Genomic DNA, 9,888 nt, shown 5'->3' with positions numbered 1-9,888 from the left:
ATTCCCTAATTTTGACCAAGTTGGAAAATGTCAACACTCAGTCAAACTTAAGAGAATGTTTAAGTGTCCTCAATTTTTTTCACCATTTAAATTAAAGGGGCATCATCACTGCATTTGGTCTGAGAGATGGCAGGTATGTGTAACTCCATTTTCCTTTAACTGTATTATCACCATACTGACTTTAGCTCATCAATATCTAGCAGGATTGTGGCCATTTCAGGATTCAGTATTAAAGTAGTAATAAATAGCACAACCTTCTCAGCATTTAGATTTGCATTCACATGTTATCGAATAAGATGCGAAATTAAACAAATTGAGCAACCCACTACTTCTAGAGGGGAAGCACTCTACACCAATTGAAATTTTCACTTTAGTTCTCACTGTAAATGGTACTGATTTTACAAGGTAAACAATGAGGTCTTCTGAAGTTGAAGACACAATAGAACCTTTATTTTAAATTGTGTCAAGCTATACTTGCCTTGGGGAAGGTGCAAAACTTTTATTTCCCTCTCCACCACAGACATGCACTATATGAAAAATCAAATGGTACAGGGCTACAGACTTACTGCTGGAAGTTGGGATTGGGCAGAGTAGCTGTTACTTCTGGCTGGCACAGATACTGTAGGCCAATAGCCTCCCTAAGATTAATGTAGAGAAAAGCAAAAAGCATTTACCATTCCAACATGTTTACAGATTAAATCAAACTACAAAATAAACAATTCAACTGAGAGATGTTAGAATGTCTTTTCCTGTAATCATTGAATTTAATGTAATTAAAAATTCTTGAAGTTCTTCACAGGCATGTTATCAACAAAATATGACAATGGGATGGCATCATGTGTGTAGATTAATGTTCTTGAGTTTCATTTAAAGCAACACACAAGAAATGATATGGAAGCCAGAATTTAATTTTTTTTTAATTTTTGCTGTTGTCTGACCACAGCAAAATAAGCATAAAATATTTTTGACTACAACAGCACTTAGCAACATTTTCAGTAAAGTATTGCGATACCAGACCTCAGGTCTATAAACTATGACATCACCATTGCTTAATTAAAAATAGGCAAATACACAAGTTTCAATCTTTTCTGTAGATAGTGGTGTTATGGAAATAAGTAAATACTGCTTCTTTTAAAAAAAATCCATACACAAATTTTGCCGTTTTAAGCTGCAGATGTCTAAGTGTACAAGTTACATTGTAGTTAATCTTTCTGCCAGTACTATGTTTTTGTGATAAAACTTTAAACACAAGGAACATTAAACTATTTTGGATATTGCTGTACACACATCATTTGTTTTGGTCAGTAATTAACAAAAGGGTATATGATGGCTTGAAAGTTGCAGTAAAATCTCCTGTAGCTGAGGCACCAAAGCCGGAACAAAGCCTGCCATAATCCTAGCAGCTGGAAAGCTGGCAGCTGTATTTGACTATCTTCATCTATGCAGCACTGCTATGTTTAAAAAAATATTCTAAATAAAAATGAACGTATGTTGTCTACAAGGAACCATTAGGATACATAATTAAAAAATGCTAACATTTGAAAGAAACGACACTATGCTAAGATAAGCTAACTGTACTTAGCATTCCTTTGTTCAGGGATTCTAGTATCAATTGTTAAACATTGTTCAAATGCAGTTATAACATTTCCTATATTTGAGGTGATTATTTTTAAACCTATGCACTGTTTATAGTTCCACTGCCTTTTGCATCAAATGTAAATGATAGGTGAATACTAAAATCATATATAGTCACTCCTTTAGATAGGCCACTGCTGTTTTACCCTCTTCCAGACCCAACCAGGGACTTGGAGGAATAGAAGTTGTTCCCCTCTCCCCTTTATCTGATCATTTGTGGTTTTGTAACTCAAGAAAATAAGACCAAATACAAATAACTTATGCTCATAACTTTCTTAGTTTCTGATTATTATCACTTTGGTATTTTGACAGGCTCAAATGACATCACAGCTTCAAAACTGCTGTGCAGCTATGAACCACTAGCTCGCTGGTCTGAATCCTCGCCCAGGTTTTGTCTTATATTAACTTTGAAAACCTCACCACTCAGACCCAATTTCTTCAACCTTAGCTCGACCTCCTGTTTGCAACTACATTTCTCAGAATGTACTTGTTTCCTTCAAAAATTGTCAAAGTGAAGGACGTGATTGGTAATGTTGAAGTAATTTTGAAAATGTAACCAATTATTTTTAACAATCAAGTATTTTTGGCTGTTACTTTTCCTAAATTTTCTCTGCATTTAAAAAAAGCGTTCAGCATCTTAAATTTTCCAATCAGTAACTAAAGAACAAAGGAAATACAAGTCATTCTTTAAATCAATTCTGGTCTAACTAGGTGGGAGCCAAATAATAGGAAAAATAAATTGTGAATATTCTATTGCATTTTAATGCTGACTTAGCAAATCTTCACTGAAAGATTACACTTACAATTGAGAATTCTGTTGCGTACCCCCAGTTAAGGGGACTATTATCAAGCTCAATATTCTTAGCTTTTTACTTTAACACTACAAGATAATCAATCATTTTTAGGAAAATAAACTAAGTAGATATTCTTTATGTATTATTTTGCAAACGTTTGTTTACAAAAAGGACAAAGCACATGGTAGGCATTCATAAATTCTATGCCATTGTTAAAATTTGTCATTTATACATTATCATACATTATTAACAATGTATTTTTTCTACCCATTGGGTAGGATATGTGCATAATATATTTAAGTTATATACAGCACCTTACAAATAAACATAAAAGAGACAACAATAGAAGCACCATATTTAAGTGAGGCACAACAAAGGTGGGAGCTCAGAGTGCAAGGGGATTCCTATGTCTGCTCAAACCTGAAAATGAGGCACCTTATCTGCTCACATACTAGTAACATGCAAACCTCCTCAAAATATATATAGATCAGTTTCTACCACAGCTGACAGAACAAGCCAAGATAGAAAGCATAAAGAGGCTTTTTTTCGCACCATGTCTTATGATATACCGTATGATTATAAGTGACATAAAAATTATCGAAAGCAATAGAAGCAGCAACACCACAGGACAAGTTAACTGCCAATCACTAAAAATCATACAGCTTACATTACCCAAAAAAATACTTAAGAAATGAGGAAACACTGCGACTAAGATTTATCTTTCATTCAAGAGTCATACAGGCTACTGCAAGGCATGAGGCAAGGTCATATATGAAATATCTTTTAAATAGCAAAAGTGCAATATTGCCTGATGTTGAGAAAATGCATCTGCAATAGCAAAGATAGCATTAAGTGTTAAGGTTTTTCTTCTATTCCAGTAGGTCTAAAAAGTTAAGTCTTGTTTGAGATTAGTTTCTGCCTCATTGCCATTCTTAGCATGCAGCTGTATGCAATGGGAGAAGGCTAAAATTGGAGGCAAGATTCTAAAAGGATCCTTCATAGCCCTTCATAAAATGGCTGACTGATGTATTTATAATGGCTAAGTCTACGAAGATACTCTGAAGATACATTATTAGTAATATCTGTTATGCTATAAACATTATAAAGACACAAAAAAGCCTGTCCAGGAAATTGGATAAGGTGGTGGGACGACTTGTTCAGTTTTAACCATTCTCTATAGAAATCTGCAGTTATCTACATCAGTTATAGTATCACTTTAATGATGATTTATTTAATGGAAAAACTGCCTTAATATGTTGGTTATCTTTATATATACATAAAGCTTCCCCTTTATGTTACAAATGGTGGAGTATTAGATATTCCATGACATACCAAATGTACACTTAGCCCAATATGTTGTTCATGGCATAGTGACCATCATTCATATGGACATACCTGGTTTCACAAATGGTTCTTTCAAAGCACAACCTTGCATTGTGTGTGGAAAAGCTCTGAATCTTTGTTTGCTACATTATAGTTCCTGCATGGAGGAAGAGGAGGAGGGTGTGTGACAGGGATGGGAAAGCAAGCATTTAGCATGTGATACAAGCAAAACACATTTTAGTGCCAAATTGCACCAGAAATAGTTCACTCACAACACTGATGCTTAGAAGCTGCCATAATATGGCTGTGACAAATTATTGAAAAAAATCCACCCTAATCTGCAGGAGTTGCATTAATGGAAGTAACTATCTCACTTTTGCAGTTTGTTTTAAACAGCCACCGATTATTTTATACCATTTCCATTTTTTATAACCAACTGTGAAGTGTGTATTAGAAAGTCATCTGTAAAATACAAACTCACTACAAGGTTAATATCTTCCTACTCTCATTGTAATATCATCTGTAGCCACAAAGCAGTGAAATATCTAAGCATTGCTTTTGGAATACATATTGCTTGCTGCTAAATATTCATGTATCTCAGGATTCAGTCATTTTTAAAAATCTTTTCTGAAAGCAGGACCGACTCACAAATGTTCTAAGTGAAAACTTTCACTGTATGTTTTCCAAGGGCTGTAAAAGTACATAAATCAAGTAGTGAAAAGTATTGCAGAAATTTAGTAACCTGCAGCTGTTCTATGTTTTTAACTAAAACTTCCTTAAGGGTTAAGGAAAATCGACTGTGAAAGTCAATAAAGTTTCAAGTATTTAGTTTATGGGTAATTCCAAAACGTACTTTGAAAATACAAAGAATGAAAACCAGTTTAACAGTTTAGAATGAGGACGGCACTCAGCAAGGGCTGCACTCATGTCACTTTTGGAAACTCTCAATGGCTTTCTGTGTGCTCCTGGCAATATTTCATCTGACATTAATTGATGCATATAGAAATAATGATCACACTGAAAATCTTATGTTCAAAATTCACTGGGAAGGGCATTGCTTTAGTGTCTTGCACATGTTCAACATCAGTTTTTGATCAAAATGGGCTGTAAATGTCTGAAAGGTTCCAAACGTAAAACAGCTTAAATGTGGTTTGACTTTTTTTGGAAATATTAATTTGTATTTTCAGTAAAAAAAAATTAACAGATCCATGTGTAAGTGTAACATAGATCACTGCATATCTAGACTGAACTAGAAGTAGTCTAAATTTGAAGTTCCACCTATGGAACTTAAATCTATGTTTATTTTTTCTCTGCAGAATTGGAACTGAACCATTCCAGCACTTTACAAATAGCAAAATATTTTAAGTAATGTAGAGTTTACTTGCCTAACTTACATATTCTACATAATGTCTTTTAACTAATTTCAATGTATTGGGAGAGCAAGATGAAGCAAGTGCAAATATGCAAATATCTTTGAGCAGTTGCAAATATGGATCACTGTTCATTCTAAGCAGCTGCAAACTTGGAACAACTGAGCTTTAAGCTATCTTAAACCTGGTAAGTTTCAAGATGGAAATTTTCCTCATATTGGTATACCTTATATTTATTGCAATGACAGTCAACATTTTGTGTCCTTGCATTTGCCATTTCCTGTTTGAATAGGTATTAGGCTGGAACCAGAAATCACTTCGGAAATGACTCCATTCTCTGAAGATGCTCGTCCCCCACATCCTTGGTAATTCTGTTCAGTTCCACAGATGCAAAGACAAAAGTGAGATTAATGTTTCCAATAATTTTCTTTTTCCCATCCAAACAAGAAAATAGTGCAACATTTCAATTTTTCACAAACAAGTTAAATCATTGCGTATTTTTTCTTCCACCTTTGTCAGCACTGAAAAGGAATTTTAGTTTTTTTGTTTGACAATATCACAAAACTGGCCAAAACAGTTTTCAATTAAATGCCTTAAGCATCCACCTTGGACAATTCAGTTACTACAAAAGAGTCTACAAGGCAATAGAAGAAATTTGTTGTTAAGTATCTTTAAAATTAAATAATCCAGATATAAAACTGTTCGTCAAACACTGCAATTTTGTCAAAGTGGAAGGTAAATTGTTGGGGATAACATATCATGCACTCCCCTAAAGAAAACAACAGAATTTTGTGTTTGGTTTTACCAACCAATTCCCACAAAGTAACACCTTGTGCCACCAGAGTGCAGACCCATAATGCTGCACCCATTTCAGTACAAGCATGCACAGAGCCAGTCAAACAATTTTTCCCATATGCAAATCCTTTCCTTGAAATGAGACGATTGTATTGTCTTCATTGTTCTGCTGAAATTGGAGTCCATTATCGCCCTGTGAAGATGGTGTGTTGTGCTGGTGATGGAAGAATGCTGACCCTGGGTAGTGACCCATAACCTCACTGTAGGTGGGCGGTGGTCCTTCCATCCTTCCATTGCTGCTATAATTAGTTGCACTTATGCCAGAATTGCTGCTTGGTGGGCGCGGTCCTCCATTATACACAGAGATGTCAATCAAATCACTATCAAAGATAGTTCTGTTAGGTGGTGCCCTGACAGACTCACGATTGAGTTCCATTTGTTGTTCTGGATCTCGAAGTTGTAGTGTGCACAGCCCCTGATATGGAGGAGGCTCCTCTCCATCTGACAGTGAAATGGTGGGAGGAAGATCAATTTCATGTTGCACGTAAGGATACGTAGGTTGGAAGCGGCTAAAGCGCTCTCTCTGCATGAAAGATGGGGCTGAAAATCGGTCCCTTGATCTTGGAGAATACGTCATCTGAAAGCAAGAAAATAAACATCTTAATGCTGGACTTTTACTGAAGAAATGAGAACTTTTATATCTCATTTTAAATTGCAATTATCATTTTTGAAGGCAGCTTCAAGAATACAACTGTTAATGCATCTTTCACCTTTACAAGAATGAACATGAAGCATACCGTATGTCCCTTATGTTGAAGAGCACTAGCACATTATAAAAGTTGTAGATGGATTTAAATACATCAATGCAGAAGTGGCACTAAATGTGGAACACTTAAATTTATTCTAGGGTATGGCTAGAGCAAAGAAAAATTCAGAAGTCCTTAATCGTAGCTGAAAGAGAAAGTGGTAATCTGCTAATATTAAAAGCTAGCAACTTGGGAGCTGCAGTCACCAGTATTACTTAGATCTCATGATTACACACAGCACAAAACTAGCCTTGGATTAGTATCTGTAGTATAGCATCCTAAATTCACTGCAGTAAAGCTCAGGGTAATATTAAAATGATACAATTTTAAGAACAAGTTTTGGAGTTTAAAAACATAATGAGATGAGATGTAGCAGAAATCATAGTACTGGAATAAAAATGATTTAAAGAGAAAGGTTAAATTATAAAAGATGAAAATTGAAAGCTAAGAGAAGTTTAGAAATATGCAGTTATTCATTTTATATAAAAAGAGTAGCCATATATTCCTTGAGCCTGCTCTGCCACTTAATAAAGCACAGAGTAGGAATAAACAGGTCACTTTAAGGTTGGGAATCTGATCAGTGGAGTTCTGGTAGGATTGGCGTTGGATGCCACCTGTTGATATTCTGTGCCAATGATTTGGATGAAGTTATAAGTGTAATGTATCCAAGTTACGTGATGATATATAGCTAGGCAGCAGTGAGGGCTGTGACGAAGAGGGCTTTGGCAGGTTGTGAATGGGAAATGACATGGCAGGTGGAATATAAAATGTGATATCATCCACTTTGGTAGAAAAAATTAAAAAGGCTGAGTATTCTGAGAGTTTGAAAGGTGCCTGTGTTTGGGGAGGTCCGAGTGGCCTCATACATGAATCACTGACAGATTAAATGCAGGTCCAGCAAGGAATTAAGAAGGCAAACAAATTGTCCATTGCAAGATGATTTGTGAATAAGAGTAGATACATCTTGCTGTAATTATACCAGGTCCTAGTGAGACGGCATCTCCCTACCTGAGGAACAAATAGAGGAAGTGCAGCAAGGGCTCACCAGATTGATTCCTGGGGTGGCAGATCTGTTATACAAGCAGAAATTCAGTAGACTGAGGCCGATTCTCTCCAGAGTTTAGGATAAGAGGTCATTAATTGTCTGTTTTGTATGCTCATATGAAAAAGCTTGACTATTCTATAACAAACAAAAACAGAAATGTTGGGCCTTCAACCTGGAATATGAACAGTTCCTCTTTCCACAGATGCTGCTTGAATATCTGGGTTCTTCCAGCATTCTCTTTTTGTTTCAGATTCCAACATTAGTAGTTTGATTTGTTGATCACTATTCTACCATTTTCCTTTGGTTCACACATTTCATTCAACATATGTATCTCATCTTCACATTATAGAACATGTAGCTGGACCTTACCTCAGAAGCACCGTGACGAGATACTGTGCTGCTATCTGATGGGCATAGGCACCCTTCCTGTTGAAAAGATAAGTAGTTTATAACTGAGTAACGTTTCACAAAATGAGCATATACAAAATGAAAAAATTGAAGTCTTCTCCTTTTAAAGTTTAAGTTTCACTGATGATGCAGTGGATGACAGGAATCTGCTGTCCAAATAGCAGTATTGTACTTGGGTTAGAATCAATACATTCAAACTCTAACATTAAACAAACTGGTTCACAGAAATTATTAATTAGCAAACAGATTAACATGACAATGTAACTATGTTCTGTAGGCCATTCTCTATTGATAGAATGGTGCCTTTTACAGTACACCACCGTATCTTGTAAAGCTAATTAGGACAAAATTAACTTAAAACTTGAATTTGTTTTTCCCATTATAGTTACAGAATAAGTTTCTAACTGTTCACGTGCAAATTAAAAGATCACAGATCAAATGGCCATGTCAATTATAAAAAGGAATTTCAAATAATTTTGTTTTTATGTTTTAAGGTTTAAAGGTTCATTAAATTTCAATCCATCATAAGGACAAGCATTATCATTAGATCCACACAGCTGGCTGGAGCTTTACTAGCCAGTCTTTGCATGCATTTCAAAAAGAAATTTAAGTGCCTTTAACACATCATATTATATGATTCACCCAGAAGTAAACAAATCCATAGTATTTCAATCACTTTCAATCAAAATTTCCATGTTATATTTCCAGATTTAAGAACATAGATATAAGAAAAGGAACTGGCCATCCTGCTGGGAAATACAAGCCCTGCCCCAGAGACAGAGGGTTAAAACACACACTCCTGGCTTACCATGGTCAATTTTGTCTAAATGGCAAAGTATTTCTCCATTCACAACATTCAAAATAATTAGAGTCACAGAAAGATACAGCCGTCTCCCCATGTCTGAGTGGGTTTCCTCCCACATTCCAAAGAAGGTTAGGAAGTTGTAGGCATGTTATGTTGGCGCCGGAAGCATGGTGACACTTGCGGGCTGCCCCCAGAACACTCTACACAAAAGACGCATGTCACTGTGTGTTTCGATGTACAAGTGACTGATAAAGATATCTTATCTTCAGCCCACTAAGTCTGTGCTGACCATCATCCATCCATATACACTAATTCTACATTAATCCTTTCCATACTCCCCATATTCTCACCAACTTCCCCCAGATTCTACAACTCACTAGGGGCAAATCACAGTGGTCAATTAACCTACTAATCAGCACATCTTCGGGATGTTGGAGGAAACCAGAGCACCCGGAGGAAACCCACATGGTCACAGACAGAATGTGGAAACCACACAGACAGCACCTGAGGTCAAGATTGAACCTGGGTCTCTGGCCCATGAGGCAGCAGCTCTACTAGCTGCGCCACTTAAAAACTCTTAAAATCTGTCCCATTAAAAAAGTTCATTAAACATTTTTTAAAATGAAATTTATTTTAAAGTTAAAATAATTGAATATTTCAAGCACTAGAAAGCAAAAACATTTAAATACACTTAAATTAACAAGTAAATATTTAAATCAGTGCAATTAATTCAAAAACTGTAACTAACTGGAAGAATTTTATTTAAGGCTTTCCTTTGCACTGAAATACATGCAAACATATGAATTCGGAACAGGAGTGGATCCCTCAGTCACCGAAGCTTGCTCCAGCATTTAATAAGATCCTGGGTGAATATATTGTAACCACAACCCTGCATTCCTGACTAGTC

At 35.8% G+C, this 9,888-nt stretch overlaps 1 protein-coding gene across 2 annotated transcripts in view; it reads right to left on the bottom strand.

Moving 5' to 3' along the window:
* Positions 1–95: 95 nt before the first annotated feature.
* Positions 96–9,888, bottom strand: part of ldlrad4a (low density lipoprotein receptor class A domain containing 4a) — a 199,850-nt gene continuing 190,057 nt past the window's right edge. For both annotated transcript variants that reach the window (XM_052022823.1, XM_052022822.1), the window contains 2 exons: positions 8,138–8,194; positions 96–6,554 (listed from right to left, as the gene is read on the bottom strand). In XM_052022823.1, the coding sequence (XP_051878783.1) occupies positions 6,018–6,554; positions 8,138–8,194 (594 nt within the window). In that variant the 3' untranslated portion in view covers positions 96–6,017. The remainder of the gene's footprint in view (positions 6,555–8,137; positions 8,195–9,888) is intronic.

This window comes from Pristis pectinata, chromosome 9 (assembly GCF_009764475.1).
Source record: "Pristis pectinata isolate sPriPec2 chromosome 9, sPriPec2.1.pri, whole genome shotgun sequence".
In the NCBI taxonomy this organism is placed as follows: domain Eukaryota; kingdom Metazoa; phylum Chordata; class Chondrichthyes; order Rhinopristiformes; family Pristidae; genus Pristis; species Pristis pectinata.
This window is presented reverse-complemented; position numbering and strand designations above follow the sequence as displayed.